The following is a 27478-nucleotide window of genomic DNA, read 5'->3' on the forward strand; positions in this document are numbered from 1 at the left end:
GGGTCGTCCTCTCTGCAATTAAATATAATTTAAAGTAAATGTAAGGATCACAGCAGGTTGTACCATGTTTTCCCAACTTTTTCTGTTTTGGGGTTGTAATTTTATTGCAGTTACTTTTAGCTATGATGTCATTTTAAAGATTTATTTATGACATATAAAAGTTATTTATTTATTTTAATTATTGTAAAGGACAGTGCCTCTGAGGAAACAGGGGATGTGTCTTACATTCTGAGCCTATCAGGTTCTTCCTCTACATCAGACACACCTCCAAAATATTACCATCGTCTGAATCTATATATTACAGCTTAGACAACCGTGCATGTGTTTGAGTCACTGGTGGTGGGGGGGCAAAAGACAATCACCTTCTCGGGTAAATAAAAGTTCACTGAAAAGCATGTGAGCCCGTGTGAAGGATGTTTTGAAGTTCTAAATGAGCCTCTGACTGATGGAGACACCGAATTTGGGGAAGTTGATGCCATGTCAGTGCGCTCGCAGCAATCAGATTTTAAAAAATCGTAGCTGAGAGTCCCTGCGGGCTGTGCGCACTCTTATTCCGCACACTGATGGTTTTACGCACAGACTGGGCGCGGGGCTGCAAATGGGCGGCATAGGTGGCAACCTCTACCTCAGCATGTTGAATGGGACTGAAACGCAAACTTTCGGGAAGAGCAGCGACATCGGCGGCCACCTTCACAAGGAGTTTAAAATGGGAATCCAGGACGCGCGGTTCTACTATCCGGACGGCGTCCAGGGCGCCCAGGACGCGTTTCCACTGTCCTACCACTCTGAGCAGACAATCGGAGGGTTCGGTGCGCAGCCGGGCAGGTTTTACCCACACTCCCTCAGCAGCTGCCCGTACGGCGGCGTGCGCTCGCCGACAAGAAGCGGAGCCGGACAGAATTACGTCTCCACGGGTGGAGACGCTTTTCCCACGACTGGAAAAGATGCGTACCCTCCGTCTCCGGAGAATTACGCGACAGGCTTTCAACACGGGTACCAACGGGCACCTCTTTACCCTTTACCTGGGCTACAGGTGTGCGGCAAGACGCAGGCGCTCCTCAATAACTACCCGCTGTGGGCCAAGTTCCACAAGTTCCAAACGGAGATGATAATAACCAAACAGGGGAGGTAAGTGGATGAAATAAAATAAAACCACAATTATGATTCCAAGTTTTTTTTTTTTTTTTTTTTTTTTAATGATCAGAGTGAAAGCGTAAAATCGTAAATTACGCACATCTGTTCCCATTAGTGTGTCGACGGGGCTTTCTAATTTGCTCAGCAGGTTTTCCTTTATGATTTGCACATTTAGATGCACATTACACTAAAATACTTTTTTTGCTCATTATTCAAAGTGAATTTAATCCAATTATAAACTTTACTGTTTTTACGCGCAAAACAACCTGTCATATCCGCTGATTTGTGAAATTACAAATATTTTAATGAACAGAACTGCAACGTACTTGATATATCTAACTGTAAAAATGAACAACTTAGCTTATAATGCACCCCTGACTTCCCCCATTTTAGTGCCTTATCCGTGCGCACGGAGTGCGTTAATTTCAATTTAGTTTGCAATTAACATGAATGCAGCTTAACACTTTGCTTTACCTAAGAAAAAAAATGATCACATTAACCTGAACGCACCAAAATGTGCACATTTATAAAACTGTTTAAAACCTGTGATACAGAAAATAAATAAATTAATAAGATTTTCGGGTCTGAGCCGGTTCCTCGGGGGCCCTCTGTGACGGGTCACCGAGCATCATGATGCGTTCACGTCGATGGGGATTAATTCAGTAATATGTGACACTTGTGTTTGACAGGAGGTCTGTGCTGTCACACAACACCACAATGATGTTGTCATCTGAGGGCTACGTTTAGAATAAAACTCAGTAAATATTATCTAATTTCACAATTGTTGCCTGATGTTTTTGGTGGTTTTATTTTAAAAGGTTTAGACTCAAGTCAGAAAAATTTCCCCTTTGACATTCAGCGATTTCTGTTTGACACCTGTGTCCTGACTGGTTTAGATGAATCACTGCTTTGGAAACAGAAAGTTGTTGTTTTTTTTGTTTTGTTTTTTTTTTGCCTTTTTTTAACTACTGAAATGATTGAGACTTCAATTTTCTGCTAAATGACAGAAAAACCTGTTTTTCAGATAATGCCTTGATCTGTGTCAATTTTGGATTTTTGCACATCACCAGTTACTGCATTTCTTATTTTATTCCCCCTAATATTCCTTTTATCATTTTCAGGCTATCTGTGGTAAAGATCCACAGCATCAAAACCATGCAATGTAGTTGCAGCCTGGAAGTTTGCAAGAGTTCACTCAGTTGTGTGGGGAAAAGTCAGGTTTTTTTTTTTTTTTTTCAATATCAGAAGCAAAATCCTTCTTAAAATTTCATCTTGGGGTTTCACATTCCACAATAATTTTGCAGTGATTTTTATGAGAGAAGTCCAGTGGCCTGCAATGTTAATCAAAACCCAGGTATCTAGGAGCATGGCTGAAGGAAAGTATAGAGAAGAGGAAGCTGAGCAAAGAGAGAAGGGTCAAACACCACAGAGCCTTCAGATGGCCGTGCAAAGGTGAGGTACCTTTGAAGTTCAGGACATAAGATTCTGCTGCTTTTTTTTCCTCTCCTTTTTCCTTCTTCAGTCTGCGTTCTGCAGACGACGAGTATTCAGCTGGACGGATCTCTCAGAAGTTTGCTTGTGCACCACACCTGCTTTGAAATCTGGAGCCATTTCATGGCCTGTAGGGGTCAAAGTCATCTAAAGCCTCCTCGCTGTGAGATAAGTTAGATTCTGATGCAGCCACACTCTGTACAGGTCTGAGTTTGACTGCAAGTGAGGCAAAGTTCATCAAAACCCATAGCCAGCTGTATGCCAAGAGTGAAATAAGAAGGTCAAGAACAAGAGCAGGTTTTCAGCTGCAAAATTTACATGGAAACACAAATGTCTAAATGATAATTGCAGAGGAAAAATGTGAATTCTCCCTTTAAAAAAAAAAGTTTCAATTCTTTAAAATTTAACTAGAAGATGCAACTGAATTAGAAACACTTTTTTTGACAAATTTAATTGAAGTCAGAAAGGAAATTAATTATTGATGTATCAGTTCAATCTTTGACACATTTCAAAGAAATTACCCAGAACTTAACCTCGGAGGAGTCATTGGCTTTCTCGTACACTATTATCCCCCCCTAAGTACATTCCCAATGTTAGTGTAACGAGTATAAGACAAAACAGATTCATTGTGGAGCTCAGATGCTCTTCAGCTGTGTTCTTTGAAGAATAACAGCACTAACATACATCACTAATCTTTAGATTTGACGCTAAAGTGGCTGCATTCGTAACGGACCGGACCAACCACACAGTAGATACAAAAACTGTTTGGCCCCAACACCCTTCATTTGCGTGTGTGTGTGTGTCTGTAATTTTAACATTTGCATCGAACATTTATTTGTATTCATGTTTAAATCATCTAAGTACACCAAAAAAAATTATCAGTTACATTTATATTCTTGCATTCCAAGTGTTGAGGTTCTGGTGTTAATTTAAACCATATTTACACCATATTAGTGTTACACCTTTATAGTGTTGAAGTTAAATCACATAGTGTTAATTCAGCTCTCTACAGGTGAGACTTGGGGGGCGTTCCTCAGTAATGTGTTATATGTGCTGCCTGTGCTGAAGAAAAGAAAAATGTGGAGTGAAATGTACTGTAAAATAAATGGTTTGTAACAATTTCTACACAGAAATTTCAATTAAATGTCTCTCTTTCAGATTCTCCAAACTTTATGCTTCACAGTCGCTTTTTATTGAAGAATCTTTTCTTTTATTCAAGAATCAAGTTAATGGATAACTGGTTGTTCTATCTGAGTCACATTGTATGTTTACGCCAGAAAATTCATTTGGTGGTAACACTCCACTTTTGCTGAGAAAAGGTTTACACTTGTTACCTTTTTCTGGTTTCTGGTTGACTCAGGGGAATTAACCAGAAGGAATATATATATATATATATATATATATATATATATATATATATATATATATATATATATATATATATATATATATATATATATATATATATATATATATATATATATATATATCGTCCCATCCAAGGGGAGTCATAGACTCTAATACGATGCACGCTGATGAATTTGGTGATAAACAGTGATACCAGTGGGCATCAGGCCCTGTATATGAATTACTTCTTACTGACTATATACATGACAGTAGAGTAGATTTCGCTCCAGGGGCACAACTGACCATATTGACCTGTGACCTGTAAGCCTGAACCATATATTTACCTGAGTTAACCTCACATATATATATATATATATATATATATATATATATATATATATATATATATATATATATATATATATATATATATATATAATATAGTGAAGTGTAATTTGTATAATCATGTATCACATATTTGGTGAAAGAGTTGATTGGATCCTGAAATAATTAATATTGGACCAGATCCAGAAAAAGGAAACCACTTAGAAAATAATAATAATTGTTGTTGTTGTTGTTGTTACAGGATATGACATGTTACTGTACAGATTTTCATTGCACTTGGTGAAAAGGTTTAGTGCAGCCTGGAAAACATGCCATAAAATTATGGAGTGGGTCCAGATAAAAGGGTGAAACATTTATTTGTGTGTGTGTGTGTGTGTGTGTGTGTGTGTGTGTGTGTGTGTGTGTGTGTGTGTGTGTGTGTGTGTGTGTGTGTGTGTGTGTGTGTGTGTGTATATATATATATATATATAGTGTGTGTGTGTGTGTGTGTGTGTGTGTCTGTGTGTTATTTTGACAGTTTGCGCTAACAAAATTGTTTTTCTAGAAACCTGGTTAAAAAGTTGCATTTGTCTTGATCAGGGAGGATGCTGCCTCACATTCTTGTTCACAAAATATCATGGAGAACACACAATATCACAAAGAACATATAAAATAATATAAATATTAGTAATAGCAACAAAGAAAGCCAAGACACTTAATCTGTATCAGTCCACCCAACTGCAAATGGGTACCGACCTTGGCTGGGGAAGTAACCGGCGTTAGACTCACGTCCCGTCCAGGGTGGAATCGTAGACTCTTATCCGCTTCATCATAACAATAATAATAATAATAATAATAATAATAATAATGCTAGGAAATCTGGAAATAATCACCGGCACCAACCAGCCTCAGGGCCTAGATACAAGTTCAACTAAGAAAGCATAACAATGATTGCTAAAAGAACAGTGCCCCATTGCATGATGGGAACTTGCAAACCTCAGGACACTACAATATATTTGTATCTACCAAAGGTACAAATAGAAATCATATGATTTTTTTTTTTTTTTTTTTTTTTATGGCCCACAGAGAATTGTAAACCATGACCACTTTAATCCACCCTAAATGCTTTTAAATGTTGTTGGGTAGGGTTTCAGATGGAGCCCAGATTTTTTGTTTTTTTTTTTAGGTTTTTGCAATGCTACCACTCACAGCTGGATAATGAACTGATATATTTTTTGTGGCATAAATTTAAATAAATAAAGAAAATATTAAATAAAAAAGATCAGAGGCAGGAAATTTTTAAATATTTGTCAACATTGATACATATTGTGCTATATGAATGAACTTAGATGTACTGTAAACCCAAACAGGTTTGCAGAACTCAGAAATATTGAGGCAAACAATTGCGACAAAATTTTTTAAGTTCTTAAACTTTAAAGTCTGTTGTTCCCAGAACTTAAAAGTTTTGATTATTTGCTACCTGTACCTGATGATTACAATTAATTGAAAGTAAGTCTGGTCCTTTGTTTTTCACTCAGGGTCACCACATCAGCTCTGATGTGGATCTGCATGTTGAGCTGGCACAAATTTTACACTGGAAACCCTTCCAGACACAACTCCACATTACATGGCAGGGGTGGGGTTTGAACTGGGAACGTTCTACACCAAAGCCAAGCACACTAACCACTTGTCCACCACCTCTGCTAATGAACTCAAGTCATCTCAAATATTTTTATATAATTACTTAATTCTTTTAAGTTACGTTTAAGTTATGCTTTGAAGTTTTGTTTATTTAATGTTAGTTCAAGTCAATAAAAAAAATTGTGAGTTTAATTTACTCAAAAAGCAAGACCATGTTACACAAACTTTAAATATTTAAGCAAGTAATACGTTTTCTTAAAACTTTGAGTTTACAGTACTTAATCTTTTTAATTAATTTGAACATTCGGGTTTAGAGTGTGTCCGTTCTGGTGTGTGTTTTTAGAATTATGGTGGCGAAACTTGGAAATTTTGCAAAGAAATTTTCACTTTCCATTTTGTACAGTTAAATATCCCAACAACTGCCTTGTGGCTACTGTGACACGCATCACTCCTTTTTGCTCTGTAAGATACGCCCACTCATCTGCAATTGGGCACCGCAGTCTTGTTTGAGAGTGGGCGCTAAAGGGGTAAAATATGACACATATTTTTCAAAGGGTTTTGGGGCAAATTACATGCAAACAAAGTGAAAATGTAAAGAAAAAGTGATGATGCAGTGGAAAGTGGACATGTGTTGCAGTTTGTTTATGACCATTTGTCCGTGTGAAGTTACACTGTGTATATATATATATATATATATATATATATATATATATATATATATATTGCACAACGGGAGCCGAGGTCCCCATAAGTGGTCAAATCCCGCAATATCATGCAGGGTTCAAACAAGACTGTGGTCTCCTATTAATTGTTATATCAGTTTAGCTATTTTTGGCCCCAAACTTTAACATCTGTTTTTCAACATCTGATGGCCTATACTGACTTTCTGAAACATTGTACGTTTGATGTAACTGTTGTGTCTGTGGTACTGCTGTCTCGGCCAACTCTCACTTGGAAATAAAATTTTAAATCTCAATGAGCTTTTTAAACCTGGTTAAATTAAATAAGTGAAGCCACTCGTAGAATTCTTAGTGAAAAATGCTGCACATTTATACAAGAATTTCACAGTTATTGTCTAATAAGGAGCGTTTTTCTCTCTCTCTCTCTCTCTCTCTGAGATTTAAAGTTGGTGTTTTATTTGCTGTGCTTGGAGCACCTGGCACGAGAGCATCTGAAATGATGCTTAATTATGTCACTTAACAAATGACTAAGAGTGCAAGATTCCTTGTATTAAGATGTGTATCTTAATTCTCTCCAACACTCTTTCTCTCTGTCTGAAAGCAGAAGTTTGCCTATTTCAAGGTATTGACAGAATGACTTCTCACTTCCTGTTCAGCTGTTTATGTGTGCATGTACAGCTTTTCACAGAAACACCTAGTGCCCATATTTTCAGATAAGTGCTTCCTCTCACTGTGTATTTGTAAGACGCCAGTGATAAACCCGCTGCTCTGAGGTGCATGCACACACACACACACACGCACACTGTCCCTGCCAGCCTTTAGATGTGCAGCAGAAAGCCTGCCGTCTCACCTGCAGCTCTGCATGCAGCAAGAAATCAATCCTGCATCACATTGTGTTGGTACACATGACACACTGCACCACCGTGTCAAAACTCTGCACTTCAGTATATAACCCAGTGTGTGTGTGTGTGTGTGTGTGAGTGCACGTAAAGGAGTGTTAAAAAGTTCTAGTGTCCGGCAGCAGCTGCAGACTGGCATGTTTTGGTCAGAGATGATCAGTGACAAGAACTGGACCTGAACTCCTGTCTGGATGAATCAGTGGGTGCACTCATGTGGAAAACTCCTCTCCCTGGTGGATATCAAGTTCCCCTCCAGAGTAGACACACCCCCCAAGCGCCATGCTCTTTCCTTTTCCCCTTCCTCTAAACCTCTGTTTCCCCCCCGCGGTTTCCCCTCTGTCTACCCGTGCACCCCACTCTTCACGTCAACGTCTACACAGTCTATTTTGATTTTTTTTTTTTTAAATGTCACTGCCATCAGTAGCATGGCTGAATTACTGACTGGTTCACCGCCCGCTCTTGATTTCTTGGTATTGTATCAGTCAAAGACTATGGTGATGAGTGTTCATGTGCATATATGCCTACACCTGCCCTTTATATGCTCAAGTTTCCTATGAATCACAGCAGCAGTTTGACAGGACACTTGCAGTCTGTGGAGCTGCTGAAGCCCATTGAAGGATGTTCATGTTATATTGCCCTTCCAACACCATTTTTTTTAAGGCATTACACTCAAAAAACTGACTCATTAGATTGGATTTCCATCTAATAAATATATGTAGTCCCAATTAAATTAAAATCAATTATCTTGCATGGATCTGCTTTTTTTGAGTTGGGGCTACATATATGAGTATTTATTAGATGGAAATCCTGCACATAATTGAATTGAGTTCATCCAGTGAGCCTTTTTTTGTTGTTGTTTTGAGTGTACAGAGGCATGTGCACATAATGTTGTTGTTCATTCGGCTGCTCCCGGTTTTGTTCGGGGACGCCACAGCGGATACAGCCAGATTACGCTGGATGCCTTTCGTGATGCAACTCCAGTTTTACCTGGAGAAACACACACAGTCACTGGTGTTCCAAAGAGGTCTCCCATCCAAGTACAACCCCTGGCAAAAAATATGGAATCTCCGGCCTCAGGGGATGTTCATTCAGTTGTTTAATTTTGTAGAAAAAAAGGAGATCACAGACATGACACAAAACTAAAGTCATTTCAAATGGCAACTTTCTGGCTTTAAGAAACACTACTTACTTACTTTTTTAGACCAAGCAGAGGGAAAAAAATATGGAATCACTCAATTCTGAGGAAAAAATTATGGAATCACCCTGTAAATTTTCATCCCCCAAATTAACACCTGCATCAAATCAGATCTGCTCATTGACATTGACCCTATGCCATGACATTGACCCTATGTGTCTTTTTGCAAGGAATGTTTTTGCAGTTTTTGCTCTATGGCAAGATGCATTATCATCTTGAAAAATGATTTCATCATCCCCAAACATCCTTTCAATTGTCCAAAATATCAACATAAACTTGTGCATTTATTGATGATGTAATGACAGCCATCTCCCCAGTGCCTTTACCTGACATGCAGCCCCATATCATCAATGACTGTGGAAATTTACATGTTCTCTTCAGGCAGTCATCTTTATAAATCTCATTGGAACGGCACCAAACAAAAGTTCCAGCATCATCACCTTGCCCAATGCAGATTCGAGATTCATCACTGAATATGACTTTCATCCAGTCATCCACAGTCCACAACTGCTTTTCCTTAGCCCATTGTAACCTTGTTTTTTTCTGTTTAGGTGTTAATGATGGCTTTCGTTTAGCTTTTCTGTATGTAAATCCCATTTCCTTTAGGCGGTTTCTTACAGTTCGGTCACAGACGTTGACTCCAGTTTCCTCCCATTCGTTCCTCATTTGTTTTGTTGTACATTTTTCGATTTTTGAGACATATTGCTTTAAGTTTTCTGTCTTGACGCTTTGATGTCTTCCTTGGTCTACCAGTATGTTTGCCTTTAACAACCTTCCCATGTTGTTTGTATTTGGTCCAGAGTTTAGACACAGCTGACTGTGAACAACCAACATCTTTTGCAACATTGCGTGATGATTTACTCTCTTTTAAGAGTTTGATAATCCTCTCCTTTGTTTCAATTGACATCTCTCGTGTTGGAGCCATGATTCATGTCAGTCCACTTGGTGCAACAGCTCTCCAAGGTGTGTTCACTCCTTTTTAGATGCAGACTAACGAGCAGATCTGATATGATGCAGGTGTTAGTTTTGGGGATGAAAATTTACAGGGTGATTCCATAATTTATTCCTCAGAATTGAGTGATTCCATATTTTTTTTCCTCTGCTTGGTCTAAAAAAGTAACCGTTACTGATTGCCACAATCTTTTTTTTCTTGATTTCTTATAGTGTTTCTTAAAGCCACAAAGTTGCCATTTGAAATGACTTTAGTTTTGTGTCATGTCTGTGATCTGCTTTTTTCTACAAAATTAAACAACTGAATGAACATCCTCCGAGGCCGGTGATTCCATAATTTTTGCCAGGGGTTGTACTAACCAGGTCCCACACTGCTTAGCTTCTGAGATCTGACGGGATCAGGCTGACACAGAGCAGACCGGCTGCGCATGTGCACATAATACTTTGCTGTATAATATTTTAGGATGGTATCATAATGTTACTCATAGAATATGACTGATACACTGTCTCTCTAGCCTTGTCGGCTGCAGACAGATGCTGAAAATGTGTTGTTGTTTTTTGTTTGTTGAAGATCTTGACTTTTGACTGATCTGTTTCAAAAGTTAATCATCAAAAGACACTCACCCAAGGAATATTCCTGCAAAGATCAGCAACAATCAGTTAAACCATTGTTGAGTTATTTTGTACCCAGACACACGTGAGTGATTACAATACCCTGCACTAGTGCTGGAGTGCAGGTTGAAAAGAAAAGAAGGCAGCTATGAAACATTCCTAATGTGTGTGCTTACATAAAGTACAAAAACAAGCATGACACTATTTTTCATATTTATTCCACTCATTATCATAAAAGATAAAGATTCCTCCATGTTAACATTTGGCATAGAAAAATCCACCTATTAAATAAGCAATTTCATCTGTCTGGATTTGAGTCAAACATTTGTGCTTTTATTTCTTTTATTTCCCATTTAGCTGTTTCCAGTATTTTACAAAATTGCTTTCTGACATCACAAAATATACTTTTTAAAAAATATATATTATGTCACATTGACCTATATAAGAAGTTTCTCTCTGCTTTTCCTTTGTTTTTCTTTTCCTTTATCTTTTTCTGGCATGTGTGTGTGTGTGTGTGTGTGTGTGTGTGTGTGTGTGTGTGTGTGTGTGTGTGTGTGTGTGTGTGTGTGTGTGTGTGTGTGTGTGTGTGTGTGTGTGTGTGTGTGTGTGTGTGTGTGTGTGTGTATGACTCGTAAATGACAGCTTTGTCACAAATATCATGCCTGGTTTGCCTTCAGTTCCCTTTAGTTTGGGTGATAAATGATTAAGCTGTGTTTTAAGAGCATAATTAGAGGAACCTGAGCTAAAAAGAAGAATTTCCAGTTTAGAGAAGTTATGCTTTAAAGCGTTTTGTGCCATCCAGCTTTTGATGTCTGTGCGATATGATAGAATGTGGGCTGTGTTATCGGACGACCCAGGTACAGCAGAGTATCATCAGCATAGACGTGAAAGCTAATGTTCTGTTTCTGCAACACGTGCCACAAGAGCTACAAGTAGTTTGAAAGTTGGAACCACTTGGGTGCTCTGAAAGTAACAGAAGGAAAATTGGAATTTTTCTTAAATTCATTAAATTAATTTTAAAAACAGATAAAAATTGAACTTCAATGTCAAGCATTTGCAAACAGAGAGGTATGTCATGTATTAATGTATGTTTTTTTATTTAAGACAGGACCTTATCCCTAATCTAATGCTATTTTTGCACTGCATGATCCTATGTAGGTTATTGCATAACCAGCTGGTCTCTGACTGGTGTGACAATTCTAAAACCAATCGAGAGGCTTTACAAAAGAGCTTTGAAAATTTTAGATAAAAGACCATACTCATATCACTACTGTAAAATCTTATTAACAAAGTATAACCTACTTAGTTTTGAAAATTTTATAAGATTTAAAAAATGCTTGTCTAATATACAAAACATTACATGGGTTGGTTCCTCCACCTCTTACAAACTATATTAAATATAGAACAAGTGGTCTGAGGGTCACCAGGGATATGAGTAGAGGTGACTGCGAGGTGTCTGACCAAAACAGCTTTTGCACAAAATGTCCTGTCCTATAAAGGCAGTGTCCAATAGAACGCTTTGCCAACTACAGTGAGGGAGGCCACAAGCTTTAAATCCTTCAAAAATGGTTCATATTAAATAAAAAATGTAAACATCATGAATTCAATTGTACAAATAAGAAGAACCTTAGGGAAATGTGCAATGCATCACAGCACTTTATAAGTTATTGTTTTTAAAATATACAAATGCATGAAATTAGATTTGTAAATTAATTAATTTATTCAAATTGTATTGTAATTGTAGCCTCTGCCCTCTTTTGTTCCCTCTTGTCTTCCTTGTCCTTCCCAGTCCTCCTCGGTACTTTTTTGTCCTCTTCTTGTCTCTTGCCCAGTCTTGTGTCTTGTTGCTGTAGTAGTTAGTGACCCCTATGTATGGTAGTCTGTTGTATTGTAAGTTCTTGTAACATATGCATATTTTTATTGTTAATTGTTTGATAACTTTTATATCAGCCTATCAGAGACTATAGATGGCAATGAGCCTATGGCTAAAATCTGACAAAATTACATATTGTATCTGTTCATTAATATGTACTGTCCCTTTTCAATAAATAAATAAGAAAAATAAGAAATCTCACCAAAGAACTCTGTGATTCAAAGATGTTCCCTAAGCAATCTGGACCATCTTTTTGTTATTTATTATTTAAGAGCAACTGTATTTGCCGCATGACAGCCCTGTGGTCTGCTTGTTGTTGTTACTGATTCATCTCCTTTCTATACGTACTTGCCATGTTGGCCTTAAAGAGGAACTCTGTCTTACAGTAAGTTACATTATTCTTTATTCATATTGATTAATTATTCATATATTACCAAACACCTGAGGACAATTAAAGAAATCACTAAATCAAAGAGAAATGTAGATCAAAAATGTAATTTCCACCTGTAACTTGTACATTATTGTCTTCAAAGGAAATACGTTAAATGGACTGCATTTATATAGCACTTTTGCAGTCTAAGTGCTTTACAGTAATGCTTTACATACACACAAACGTCAGGGTGCTACCACACAAGGCACTCACATGGGAGCAACTTGGAGATTGAGAACCCTGCCCAAGGAGTTTGAGTAATTTATCTAGTCTGACAGGGATTTCAACCAAGGATCTTCTGGTCACAATCACTGGATCATTTTTTCTTTATTCATAAATGTAGTCTGAACTGCTTTCATTTCTTCTTGAACCCCCCCCCAGTGACCCTTAATTGGAATAAGATGGCTCAGAAAACATATGAATTAATGATTTTCATTGCCAATTATGCAAGCTGAATTCATTATAATTATTTCTGGCAGTAAAAGACTGTGCAACACCAGAATGGTCTCATAGTAAGTAATCATTTCATATAATGGCAAGACCAGCTTACTGGGTGTGTCTCAGAGTATATGGGGGTCAGATATGGGCTCTCTTGTGTAAGTTGCAGAAGTCTGAAATGAACTTTTTCAGGCTTAGGTTTAGTGAAGTTTGAGACTGTGTGATGAAAACCAGAGAATGTTGATTTAATTTCAGCAATGCTGAATAGAACCCCCCCCCCCCCCAAAAAAAAAAAAATTACACACACAATACCCCATAATGACAATGTGAAAACTTTTTGGGGTTTGTTTTTTTTTTTGTAATTTTTGCAAATTTATTTATAAAAAATGCATCCTCCTTCCACTGATCATCCTTGAGATGTTTCTATAGCTTAATTGGAGTCCACCTGGGGTAAATTCAGTTGATTGGACATGATTTGGAAAGACACACACCTGCTACATATAAGGTCCTACAGTTGACAGTGCACATCAGAGCACAAACCAAGCATGAAATCAAAGGAATTGTTTGTTGACCTCCGAGACAGGATTGCCCCGAGGCACAAATCTGAAGAAGGGTACAGAAATATTTCTGCTGCTTTGAAGGTCCCAATGAGCACAGTGGTCTCCATCATCCATAAATGGAAGCCACTCCTTAGTAAAAGGCACATGGCAGCCCACCTGGAGTTTGCCAAAAAGCATCTGAAGGACTGTCAGAACATGAGAAACAAAATTCTTTGTTCTGATGAGACAAAGATTGAACTCTTTGGCGTGAATGCCAGGAGCCATGTTTGTGGGAAACCAGGCACCACAGTGAAGCATGGTGGTGGCAGCATCATGCTGTGGTTGTTGGATGTTTTCTGACGGCAGGACCTGAGAAACTAATCAGGATTGAGGAAAAGATGAATGCAGCAGTGTACAGAGACGTCCTGGATGAAAACCTACTTGAGTGCTCGTGACCTCAGACTGGGGCAGTGGTTCATCTTTCAGCAGGACAATGACCCTAAGCATACAGCCAAGATATCAAAGGAGTGGCTTCAGGACAACTCTGTGAATGTCCTTGAGAGGCCCAGCCAGAGCCCAGACCTGAATCTGATTGAACATCTCTGGAGAGATCTGAAAATGGCTGTCCCCCATCCATGACTCACCCCATCCAACCTGATGGAGCTTGAGAGGTGCTGCAAAGAGGAATGGACAAAACTGCCCAAAGATAGATGCAGCAAGCTTGTGGCATCATATTCAAGAAGAGTTGAGGCTGTAATTGCTGCCAAATGTGCATCAACAAAGTATTGAGCATGTGATTTATTTTTATTATTATTAATAATAAATTTGCAAAACTTAAAAAAAAAAACTTTTTCCATGTTGTCATTATGGGGCTTTGTGTTTTACTCCATTTTGGAATAAAGCTGTATAACAAAATTTGGAAAAAGTGAAGTGTTGTGAATACTTTCTGGATGCACGGTAACCTGCTTATTTTTTAGGAAATTATTCTGAGTGTAAAGTTGAAAATCTGTAATGAAACCTGAGAATATGGAATGAATATTTGAGAATATAGAATTAAGATTCCAGAATATTGAATCAAATCAAAGAATTTTGAATGGGAACTTGAGAATATGGAAGAAATGTTTGAGAATATAGAATATAACCTGAGAAAAATGAAATGAAATTGAAACCTCCTACTGTCAGCTGTGACATTGTTCCCTTGAACAGTAACTTTTTAAAGCATCTTAATGTTTTTTATTTCTGTGTATCTATCTAGGAGGATGTTCCCCTTTCTGAGCTTCAACATCAGTGTTCTGGATCCTTCAGCCCACTATAACGTCTTTGTGGACTTGATTTTGGCTGATCAGCACCATTGGCGATATCAAGGGGGCAAATGGGTCCAGTGTGGCAAAGCAGAGGGTAATATGCCAGGTAAATGCAAATACAAATCCGTCCATCTAAATGTAATTAATAACTGGGTTGGTTGTTTTTTTTTTTTCATTTTCTTTGTTTTTAATTAAAGATATTGGTGTATAGAAATACTGGCTCTCCAGTTGTTGTTTAAATAATTGACACTGAGGTGTGTTGTTGTTGGTCAACGCGCCAATATATCTCCAGACTAATGTGTGTTCAATGTTCATGTTTTCATTTTCTACCATTTCTGTTTACACAACATACTACAAAAAGTTATGTACGAAGGCATTTTGATGATGCCGTAACCACAGTAATAGGAAAGAGTGAAAGGTGTTAAGAAAAGGTGACTCTTTAAAAGCTACTTGTGTGGAAACTGTGGTGAAACACGTTTACTCGATTAGATTTAATTGACTATTATGTGGTGCATTTGTATAAGGTTACTAGGTCACTGTGGTAACACTGTGAAAAATGACAGAGCTGCTGTATAAATATGTGCTCATTTAAAAGTGATGGCGAAAAAAACATTTTTTTTTTATTTTTTTTTGGTTTTGGTTCGTTGTTGTTGTTTTTTTTGTTTTGTTTTGTCCTGATATATTTTTACTTTAAAATGTTTTGGAATCCAGATCCTTACTCTGAATGGCATTACCCTGACCTCTAGTAATACTGTGAGAAATCTTGGAGTCATTTTTGATCAGGATATGTCATTCAAAGCGCATATTAAACAAATATGTAGGACTGCTTTTTTGCATTTACGCAATATCTCTAAAATCAGAAAGGTCTTGTCTCAGAGTGATGCTGAAAAACTAATTCATGCATTTATTTCCTCTAGGCTGGACTATTGTAATTCATTATTATCAGGTTGTCCTAAAAGTTCCCTAAAAAGCCTTCAGTTAATTCAAAATGCTGCAGCTAGAGTACTGACGGGGACTAGAAGGAGAGAGCATATCTCACCCATATTGGCCTCTCTTCATTGGCTTCCTGTTAATTCTAGAATAGAATTTAAAATTCTTCTTCGTACTTATAAGGTTTTGAATAATCAGGTCCCATCTTATCTTAGGGACCTCGTAGTACCATATCACCCCAATAGAGCGCTTCGCTCTCAGACTGCAGGCTTACTTGTAGTTCCTAGGGTTTGTAAGAGTAGAATGGGAGGCAGAGCCTTCAGCTTTCAGGCTCCTCTCCTGTGGAACCAGCTCCCAATTCAGATCAGGGAGACAGACACCCTCTCTACTTTTAAGATTAAGCTTAAAACTTTCCTTTTTGCTGAAGCTTATAGTTAGGGCTGGATCAGGTGACCCTGAACCATCCCTTAGTTATGCTGCTATAGACGTAGACTACTGGGGGGTTCCCATGATGCACTGTTTCTTTCTCTTTTTGCTCTGTATGCACCACTCTGCATTTAATCATTAGTGATCGATCTCTGCTCCCCTCCACAGCATGTCTTTTTCCTGGTTCTCTCCCTCAGCCCCAACCAGTCCCAGCAGAAGACTGCCCCTCCCTGAGCCTGGTTCTGCTGGAGGTTTCTTCCTGTTAAAAGGGAGTTTTTCCTTCCCACTGTAGCCAAGTGCTTGCTCACAGGGGGTCGTTTTGACCGTTGGGGTTTTACATAATTATTGTATGGCCTTGCCTTACAATATAAAGCGCCTTGGGGCAACTGTTTGTTGTGATTTGGCGCTATATAAAAAATTGATTGATTGATTGATTTAAGTCTTCAGAATGATATTCAACTGTAATTTTGTTCACCTTAATATGTCTGTTTGTTTGTTTTTTCCAACTAAAATGAAAGGTGACAAACATTTTATGTTACGATATTCAAAATCAAACTAAACATATGCTGAAAAATTTGAAGCCTTTTTAGTCACATTGGCAGAAGTGTTCAAGCTCCAGTACATTTGCATGACATTTTATTTTGGGAGTGATTTGATTTGACATGATCTTTTAAAAGTTGAGGAGGCTTGTTGTTTCTAAATGAAATGGATTAAAATCTTGTGAAATTTAATGTACCAGATCTATAAATAAAACAAAACAAAACAAAAACTTTGTTTTATATATGTAATAACCCATCACCCTATCTGCCACCTGATGAACACTGCCACCTGCTGGATGGTTGGTGGATGCTAGATGGATGATGGAAATTAAGAGCAGGTGTGGTGAACTTACATGTGGCTTGAAATGATCTTGTTTGTCAGTTTCTTTCATTTCCAAAGTCTAGGTCTGGTAGCCACCGAGGTCGATTGGAGCTGAACTTGTTTAATTTCTGATCACTGCTGCAGGGAACAGGATGTACATGCACCCCGATTCTCCGAACACTGGAGCTCACTGGATGAGGCAAGAAGTGTCCTTCAGCAAGCTGAAGCTCACCAACAACAAGGGCAGCACCAATAATGTGGCACAGGTACACATCAAGCAACACAAGTCTATTATTTCCCCCCCAAAAATTACTTCATTAATTAATTAAAAATAATAACAATAATAATAAAATATTATATTGATTTTGTCTCTTATAAATGTATCTGTCAAATTATTTTCCTGTACCCTTTAGTGCTGTTTTGCATTAACAACAAATGTTTCAATATAGAGCATAAAATGTTCATTTTCACATCATACAAAACACTTCCATACAAAATATAAGTAAATAAACTACTTTTTACATTTTTGAAACACTATTATGTTCATCCCCAATTGTTGTGATCTGTGTGTCCCCTTCAGATGATTGTGCTTCAGTCCCTCCATAAGTACCAGCCTCGTCTTCACATTGTAGAAGTGAAGGAGGATGGCTCAGAGGACCCGTTCCTCTCATCCAAGGCTCAGACTTTTGTCTTCCCCGAGACTCAGTTCATCGCTGTCACTGCTTATCAGAATGCAGATGTAAGTCGCACCGATTACACAAAAGTCTTTCCCCCTGCACGGCAGTTAAAAGATAAAAAAAAAAAAAAAACTATAAGTAAAACTACACGTAAATTCCAAATCAGAGGTGTAGGTGGGCTGAAACCTTTGAGGTTTAAACACCTCTGAAAACATTCATTACTTTCTGACAGCAGAAATATTTGAAACTAAAGAACCAGTTGCTTCAGAAAATGATTCACAATTGTTTCATTGACTATTCAGTTTTGAAACACTTGGAGAAAGTTGTTTTAGAAAATGTGTTTTGAAATATTTGAAGCACACTTGATTCAGAAAATGATTCACAAATTCATAACACTAGAAATAGCAAAATAAGCAACTGGGGGAAAATAGTATTTCAAAAGCTTTGAAATACTTAAAGCATACTTTATCCAGAAAATGAGTCACAAATTCAAAACACTAGAAACAGCAAAATAAGAAACTAGGGGAAAAATACTATTTCAAAAGCTTTGAAATACTTGAAGCATACTTTATTCAGAAAATGATTCACAAGTTCAGAACACTAGAAACAGCAAAATAAGCAACTGGGGACGGTGGTGGGTACGATTTTTTTAAAAGCTCTAACAATTAAATGCTTCAGAAATGTAATGTTTTAAACAGTAATTTAAATAAATGCTTTGGGGGAAATGATATACTATCTCAAGATGAAAATATTTAGTGTTTTGAAAAGTTTGGAAGTACATGAAGCAACAGCTTCAGTAACAAGGAAGCTGAAACACAATGGCAATATCTAGTGGGCAGTACCCCCCCCCCCCCCAAAATAAATAAATAAATAAATAAATAACAATATCCTGCCGTGCCCCTGCTGAATATCAATGCTGAACACATTAAAATAAAAATTAAAAGAATAAAAAGTCACAAAATTTCCAAAGTTTAATGGGATCTATTCCAAAACCTTATCCAATCTATCCAACAAATATAATATCAAGTGTACATTTACCAGTCAAAGGTTTGAACACTGAACTTTGACTGGTAGTGTACATTCTAGTGTGTATTAAAATATTACTAATATTACTTTGCAAAAGAGGTTTCAATCTCAATGGGCTTTTATCTGGTTAAATAAAGTTTTTTGGGGGTTTTTGTGTGTGTGTGTGTGTGTGTGTGTGTGTGTGTGCGTGCGTGCGTGTGTGTGTGTGTGTGTGTGTGTGTGTGTGTGTGGTTTTTTTAAGGCTTTGATATTAATATTTTGCTAAACCAACTCAAAATCATACATATTACACGCAGAAAAGCCTCATACAGGATTCAAACCTATGACCTGGTGATTGAGGCAACAGGGCCACCCTATAGAACTTGTTACAGGCTTTGTGGCTGGAATAAAAAACAAATAACACTTGTAGAAAGTTTAACAAGACGTGATATTAAAACTTAACACCATTGTGGTGTAAAATACCTTGAAATTAAGACTAGAACCTTAGTGTTTTACGCTAAAATGCCTCAGTACAGGACTATTCACATTTTGATGTGTAGCCTCGTTAATTATTAGTCATTGATCTCTGTCGCGCCTTTCGTCTAAGTGGTTACTCCTGTTCTTCCCCTCCGCCTTCTCTCTCTCGCGCTAATAATCAACGTGTCCTTGCTCCCCTTCTGGTCCTTCCACAGATCACTCAGCTGAAAATAGACCATAACCCCTTCGCTAAAGGTTTCCGTGACAATTACGACACGTAAGTATCCCAGGAAAGATTTGCAATATGAATTAAAAAAATACTTGAACACTGCATTTTGGTTGTTATAAATGATGGGACTAGATCACACTTTGCACTTCAACAATGTGGTGCTGATAAAACCTTTTATTAAATAAATTTAAAAAAGAAGTCCAGTTATTGCATTGTACATGCTGCAGCTTAAAGGGTGTGAGGGGCTGCTAGATGTTTGATAGATAGTTTGAGGTTTGGGCAGGAAATAACACCTTTTTTTCTCCCCTTCTTCTTCTCGTGCACTCTTCTCCACCCCCTCCCATCTAGGTTATATGCTCCTCCCGACTCTGATCGCCTCACCCCCTCCCCAACAGAGAGCCAGCAGCTGCTGCCTGGGAGCTGCTACCCTCAGAGCTACATCTCGGAGCCGTACATGAGCCCCCTGCAACCGAGCCGCTTCTACAGCCGCGAACCCATCAGCATGGGCCAGCAGCACAAGGATCCGTGCTCCAGTCCCAGTTCTCCCAGTCGCTGGTACCTTACACCTCAGCAAGGCGTGGCCCCCAATCGGCTTGACTTCACTCCCTCTTATGAAGGGGACTTTTCTGGAAATGGCTTCTACAAGCCCTTCCCTCTGCAGACATCAGCTCACCACGCCTTGAGCTTCTACCCGGATCACCCCTTTGCCTCTACAAGCGTTTCTGTCTCCGGAGCTTCCTCAGCAGGCTGGAGTACCAGTCGGCCCACGCCTCAGTACCTCACCCACTCAAGTAAGCCGAGCCCCAATTTAGCGTGGTTCAGACCCATATCTTCTTCCTCCTCTTCTTCTTCTTCTGTGTCACCTGGTAACCCCAGGCTACACCCTCCCTCACTTCTGGAGCCCCTTCAGGTGGCCGTACTGCAGGAAAAGCACAAAGATCCTGGAGGAGTCACGGGAGATGACACCTGGCTAGAACCTCCTTCTGTTAAATCAGCGGACTCGGCAGACTCGGGCCTGTTTGAAGGCGGAGCCGCTGAGAACAAGAAGAGGAGGGTGTCACCTTACACGTCCAGCACTGAGAACTCCCCACCTCCACCACACAGTGTCGAGATCTGCGAGAAGGATGGCAACGGCGATGTGGACTTCTATGGCTACTACACGCACTGAAGACATCGCACATCAACGCAGTGTCTCCCCCACAGAGCCCTTTGTCCAGTGGTGTCTTTCTTGTGGACACATGTAACAGCCTGTCCAGTCAAGTGCAGACAACAGGCTGGAACAGTCTCCCAATCTCTGAAGGACAAGTAGCAAGGCCCCGCTGAGAGTGTCAGATGATTATAACAGGAACCTCCAAGGTTACTGTCAAAGTTGATGTTTAACTGAAGCCCGAGTGGAAGTGACTGGTGCAGCGTCTCTGCCCTACAGTTACATAAATGCCAAACAGACATCCAGACATGTGAATTTAGACTTTGAAACATCTGGTAATCGAAAGCACCTGCAGGAAACGTCTGTTCTTTCTGCATAAGACTCTCTTCGTCTCCGGCTCGTCTTCCCCTTCTCATCTGCAACCGTTCAACCGTGTATTTGCTCTTTACAATACGCTTACATTCACTCCCCTGATGAGTTTAAGAAGAAAACACATTTCACATCCTGCATCTTTTCGACTAACCCAGTAGATTTAGTACAGCGCTCACTAGTGGCAGCAGAGTAGTGTTACATGCTGATGGTGCAGGATATCTGGAATTAATGGAGTTTACTGAGCAGGTAGTCTACTGCTAATCTGTGTAAACGCTACAAGGACACATGCATCCCCATATGTACTGTTGAGATAATGGCCTTAATAATGCGACATAAGCAAACATATCTAAGCGGAAAATTGATGGAATAACCCGACAGTATTACGTTTGAATGCACAAAATAGACTGTGCAAGTATTGTTGCATTCTGATCCAGAATCATGGTTTGCATTTCATAAGGTTTTGCTCATTTGGCATTTGCAAAGTCCTGCACACTCACTATTGAAACTCAAGTTTAGTTTGTTCAGTAGCTCTTGGCAGGTTGTGGCATAGAGGAAGGAAATGTGTTGTTATTAATATCATATTGCTTCAACACTTCAGTCACCATACAAAAGGCACAACACCAGTTTTGACCACTCAGGGGTATAGCCAGGAATTCAGTTTGTGTGTGTGTGTGTGGCTACTGTCCACTCAATGTTGCCATTGTAAAGTTTCAAGCATTTTGAAATCATTTAAACCATCGAAATGAATTAATTTCCAAAATTTCATTTAGTATTTCAGTTAGTGACACAGCTGTCTAATTTTGTATTTCGCAATTTAGAGTTTTGAGCATTTCTAAAGAGTAAAACATTTTCTGAAGCGTTTGTTTCATTTGGTGATTCAGGTGCTTCAAAACAATGAATAATTCTATGTAGCAATTGTTTCATTTAGTACTTCAAGTGCTTCAAAAAACTCACTTTCTGAAGCAACTATTTCTTCTGGTGATTGCAGCATTTTGAAAAAGAAAAGCGATTTTCTCAATTGTTTCATTCCCTGTTTCAAATGAGTGGGGGAGACGCCCTCTTTACAAATGATCTGTGAGTTCGTTTCCCATTTGCAAAAGACTGTCAAGGTGTCCCTGAGCAAGACACTGAATAACAAAAATGTACAGCTTTAGTGTGTATTGCCTCTACACATCGACTACATTTGAATCTGGGAAAAAGAAGTACATAGAAAAAGAATGATTGTTTTGAACATATCAAAAAAGAATAAATGTTGTGAAGCATCTGGTTCATTTACTGTTTCAAACATTTTGAAACAGTAAATCCACTGAAGCAACTGTTTAGCTTAGTTTTTTCCAGAATTTCTAAGCAACCACTATTTTTAAAGTAGTTGTTTCATTGTTTTGAAACAATCCATCACTTTCTGAAACAGTTAATGTTTCTAAAAGCTTTGTTGCTGCCATGGCTATGTCTATGCACTGGATTCATTCAATGTCAGAACTCCTTTGTCATCACTTGCAAATGAGGTCAGTAATAAATAACTGCATAACTATGAAACTTTCTAAAAAGACCAAAGTGTTAACTATATGCACTTTGCATTAAAAAAAAGCATAACGTTGCTGTATTCAGGTGTCGTGTGGAGTCGAGCTTCTTTTTGACAATGATCCACTGTGAACTGTGATGTCACTTCATCATATTGTTTAAAATGTAGGACATTGCAGGTTTCCCCAAACAGCACGACCAGATTAAATATGTTAAAAAGTGGGTCATTCAGAACGTGTTGGTCTGCAGGTGAGCAGACGAGACACTGCCGCCATCAGACAAACAGGATGCACGAAGTGAACAGACGGACACTCTGAATTTCCCCTGTAGTCTTTGGGTCCATCACGCTGTGACACTGGTTGACAGAGGCGCACGTTTCAGGCTGGTGACAGAAATGAAGAGTGAGGTCGCAGTCTGCGCTGATCAGAGATCTGCTCCTCACTCCTCAGCAGGTGCACTAATCACCTCAGACAACACTGGAGGCCTCAGCGCAGAGCACGCACGACTTTTACCCAGGCCAAAAAAAAAAGTGGATTTTTTTTTTTTTTTTCTTTTGGTAGTGTTTATTTAAAATATAAATCACCACCATTCAACAGCCTAAAAATAAGATGATGGACATTTGGGCAACCTATTTTTTTCCATACTGTATAGAAACTGCAATCGGATTAGTCAGAAAACAAGTGTAGACATGTACATTTATATAGTGCTTTTCCATCTGAATCAGAAGCTCAAAGAGCTTTACAATGATGCTTCACATTCCCACCTTCACACCAATGTCAGGAGGCTGCCATGAAAAGCACTCAATGCACGCCAGGAGGAACGTGGGGATTAAGAACCATGCCCAAGGGCCCTTAGTGATTTTACGCCCTGATGGGGGTTTGAACTGAGAATACTCTGGTCTGAAACCCACCGCTTATCCACCAGACACATCACCTCCCCCAAGATTCAAAACAAAAAAGCTGCCTGCTGCCTCCAAATACTTGCGTAACCACAACCATCAGCATAGGAACAATTTCATCAGTGGGGGGCAGGGGGAGGCGGAGTCAATGTTGAACTGATCTATCTATCTAGTTTATTATTACACATAGGTATATTGATTATTTTGTGCTTTTTTTTAAAGGATTGATGCTACTTATTGTAGTGTTAGACTCAACTTAATTTCGTGAAATAATAGCAGCCACACTAATGTAAGCTTGAGTTATATGTCAAAATAAAAGCACAGCTTGTGCATTGCATTGAGGTCTTAGTATTTTGGGAAAATCTGGTGTGAATTTGTTAGCAATGTGGATATTTGACGGCGAAAAAACTGCAAGATAACTGGATTTAACGAATAATGATTTTTTTTCTGTTCAATAACAGACAAATTCACCAAAAAAACCCACATATACACAATGGGAAACCATACTGAAGAGAGGAAATTGTACATTTTTAAAAAGAAGGGTGTCCCTCTCACCCCTGCACCCCAATTCTTACATCCATGATCCAAATATCTAAACCTATAAAATACCCAGTCAACTGACTTTAACCTATTCGCCCCGACCTGACAACAATATTCAAATCTACACAAAACTGTATGTTTAAAGACATTTAAACATTAAATAGGTTTAAGAATTTTCTAAATTGAGTTCCATGCATTATCTGATGGGTGGGGTGAGGTTGCAAATTTTTTATTTTATTTATTGTATTTTATTTTATTTGTAATCCTGGTAACAACAAAAACAAATATGTGCATTTGAAAACACAAATAAAAGCAACACGTGGTTGTATAATGTGTCCAACAATGAAAGATTTCTGTAGCAATTATGTTTTTATTTTATTTTTTTTAATGTGATCTCTTAACAGAGATAAAACTGATTCATACAAATTGTACAATATGGAGTTACAGAAGTGGAAGACCATCAATAACATGGTAATGAGAAAAATTTGGGATGTAAATTCACTTTTGTTGCACTTGAGACAACATATAGTCTTAAATACTGATGTTGATATTTTTTTAAATAGGATAAACTAAGGATAAAATGGTTTTCCATAACATTTATAAGTTAAATGGCAAAGTGTGCTTAAATGATTTCAGCCATATTTTTCAATTATTTTAATGCTGGGTTTTGTTTTGTTGTAATAAAGTTATAATTTGAGCTTAAGCAAGTGGCATAATTAACAATCCGTGTTTTTAAGTGCAATCATAAGAAAGCTCGTTGGTAATTTAGGGGATTTTTTTTTTTTTTTTTAAATCATTTGTTAATGTGTTCTATCACATGATTTCTTAAATGCCTGAAAGGTACCTCTGCAAAAAGCAGCTGTCCGGAGCGCCTCCTAGTGGATATATTAGCTATTACATTTAATTCAATAAAAGCTAATCCATTTACCAATACAGTATGTATTTTCAGAGATTTTAAATCTATTAAATGGAAATACAAAGAGACTGAATCAGTAAGAGAGGCCAGACAAGTCGAACAGTGAGTATGGTGATTTTTGTGTGTCTGTGTTTCATGTGCACTGTGCAGCTCAAAGGAGACACACACCGCCTTGATTATTTTATTTACAGCTGAGAAAGTTACACTGAGAGCATCATAGCCAAAGGTTCACAAATGCAGTAAAATGAAAATAAATTGTGTATTTGGTTTGTTAAATTTCAATGCAGGATGACTTCTGAGCCGAAAACTGTTATTTAATGTGGCATAATTGTGCATTGTACTGTTGCTGTTTTTTTTATTATTATTATAATTATTTGTGAAATTAAAGCTTATCCACCACAGATGTTTGACATCCACTTTTTCAAGCTGTTGAACTGAAAGCATCAAATGAAGAGTTTCTTTCCAAATGGCAGCATTTACATTTTGAATGTTATTTCAAAAATAAATATTGTATGTACATGTACGTGACACAGTCGTACGCTTGATGATGTTACAGTTTAAACTGAACTGTGTTGCTGACGCGCCCAGGTGTCCTCCGGTAAATGTTATATGTTCAAAACCAATACATTATTGTTTTTCAAAGAGGTCCAGACACAAATGTTTCTGGTTTTTAATCAGATTCCTGCCTTTGGACCACATGGTACACTTACAGGCCGTATTTGAGAAAATGTTAAACACAGTTATCACTAATATGGGGTCATACATTAGCGGTTACGTTAGCTTATTTAGTGTCACAAAGTGCATCCCCAGTGGTTATCACCAAACACTTACAGTTAAGCTAACACTTAACAGTTCGTGTTTATAAACACTAATGAGGGAAAGCATATGCTAAGTTTTAGGTTAGCATAGCAATGTACATCAGCTATCAGGGGCTTTCAGCTTTGTCTTGCATTGAAATGAATAGAATCTTATGTGCACAGTGTGAAAATGTAATGCTGAGGAGGGTAAATCCATACGATAAAATGTGAGGTGCATTTGTCCAACTTCAACCACCACGCATTCATACACCCATGCTACAATATATCTACAGCAACACCAAAGTAAACTGTAAGACAGGAATTTACTGTTTTATTGTAATAGTTCTCTAATTAACATGAAATTCAAAAACGTACATGTTTTAATTTCAAGTCATTTCAGTTGTTAATCTCAAGTCCTGCTGAGTATTTCTGAAATATTCAAAAAAGAAGGAACGAAAAACACAAAAATATGGCTAAATTCATTAAAAAATAATGCAACAGAAAATTCATCCTGATGACAAAATTCTTCAAATGTTTCTTTACTTAGCAAGTGATGCACTCTAGCTAGCATAACTAGTGACGGTGTGTTAAAAGATGAAGTTTCCATGAGCCAGTCATGGAATGCTTCCACGATAGACAGCTGACAATAATCACCACCATCACCCCTCTGCACGCCATCCAGAGTGGTTCATATGTGTCGTGCCCACATGTCCTTAATTCTATTTATCATCACTTTTTTATGTTGTTGCTGTCCGTCATCGTTGCAGTTTTATCACCACAGAGTCAAGTTTTCAATATTCTCAAAACCCGGATTCTCTCGGAGCTTCCAGTAGGTTCCATTCATCAACCACACGTCCCTTCCACTACAATCTTTGGCTTTCCTGGAGAAGAGCAACATAAAGATACAATAAAGACCTTGTACTTTCCCATGAAGAAACATGGTGACAAAACCTGAAAATAGAAAAAGTTATCGCTAGAGGGAAACCTTTTGTAGAAATTTAACAGCCAAGAAGGCAGTTTTCTTTCAATCACCACAATTATTTAAATGTTCAACTAAAATTTTAAGTTCACAGATAATCTGATCAAGTTGATAATATTAAATCAACAGACATATTCACAGTCAGAATTATACAACTACAATTGGAGCATCCTTACCTAGCATTTAGTTAATGTTAGGCAAGGATGCCCCAGCTGTAACTGGATAATCATAGCGGGAACATCCCACTAGTCGTTGGATCCACTAGTCCTAGTCCTATAGTATTAAGGAGAGCATGTTGAACTGTTTTTACATTTATGGTAGACTATATGTTGCACTAAAGTAGGGTAACTAATGTTTAAAAAAGTGTGACAATTTTAAAAAACAAACAAACATTTAATTATGGTGAATTATCATTATTTGTTGATTTTCAATTCAACAATTAAAGGTGATTAATGGTGTGTCAACAGAATCATATGTTTTATTTTTAAACTCAGATAAAACTGAAGTTATTGTACTTGGCCCCACAAATCTTAGAAACATGGTGTCTAACCAGATCCTTACTCTGGATGGCATTACCCTGACCTCTAGTAATACTGTGAGAAATCTTGGAGTCATTTTTGATCAGGATATGTCATTCAAAGCGCATATTAAACAAATATGTAGGACTGCTTTTTTGCATTTACGCAATATCTCTAAAATCAGAAAGGTCTTGTCTCAGAGTGATGCTGAAAAACTAATTCATGCATTTATTTCCTCTAGGCTGGACTATTGTAATTCATTATTATCAGGTTGTCCTAAAAGTTCCCTAAAAAGCCTTCAGTTAATTCAAAATGCTGCAGCTAGAG

General features: G+C 38.0%; 2 protein-coding genes across 2 annotated transcripts in view; one reads left to right on the top strand and one right to left on the bottom strand.

Moving 5' to 3' along the window:
• The first annotated feature begins 333 nt into the window (after nt 1–333).
• tbx21 (T-box transcription factor 21) lies at nt 334–21096 on the top strand. Its single transcript, XM_034194496.1, has 6 exons — nt 334–1128; nt 14810–14964; nt 17220–17341; nt 17656–17814; nt 19450–19511; nt 19812–21096. Exons 1-6 carry the CDS (start codon nt 599–601, stop codon nt 20629–20631), a joined length of 1848 nt encoding a protein of 615 aa, XP_034050387.1. The 5' UTR covers nt 334–598; the 3' UTR covers nt 20632–21096.
• Nucleotides 21097–25972: 4876 nt separating this feature from the next.
• The window catches only part of osbpl7 (oxysterol binding protein-like 7), a 31966-nt gene continuing 30460 nt past the window's right edge, over nt 25973–27478 (bottom strand). Inside the window, exon 22 of the mRNA XM_034194100.1 lies at nt 25973–26535. Coding sequence (XP_034049991.1) covers nt 26427–26535 — 109 coding nt within the window. The 3' untranslated portion in view covers nt 25973–26426. The remainder of the gene's footprint in view (nt 26536–27478) is intronic.

Source organism: Thalassophryne amazonica, chromosome 18, assembly GCF_902500255.1.
Source record: "Thalassophryne amazonica chromosome 18, fThaAma1.1, whole genome shotgun sequence".
Classification (NCBI taxonomy): domain Eukaryota; kingdom Metazoa; phylum Chordata; class Actinopteri; order Batrachoidiformes; family Batrachoididae; genus Thalassophryne; species Thalassophryne amazonica.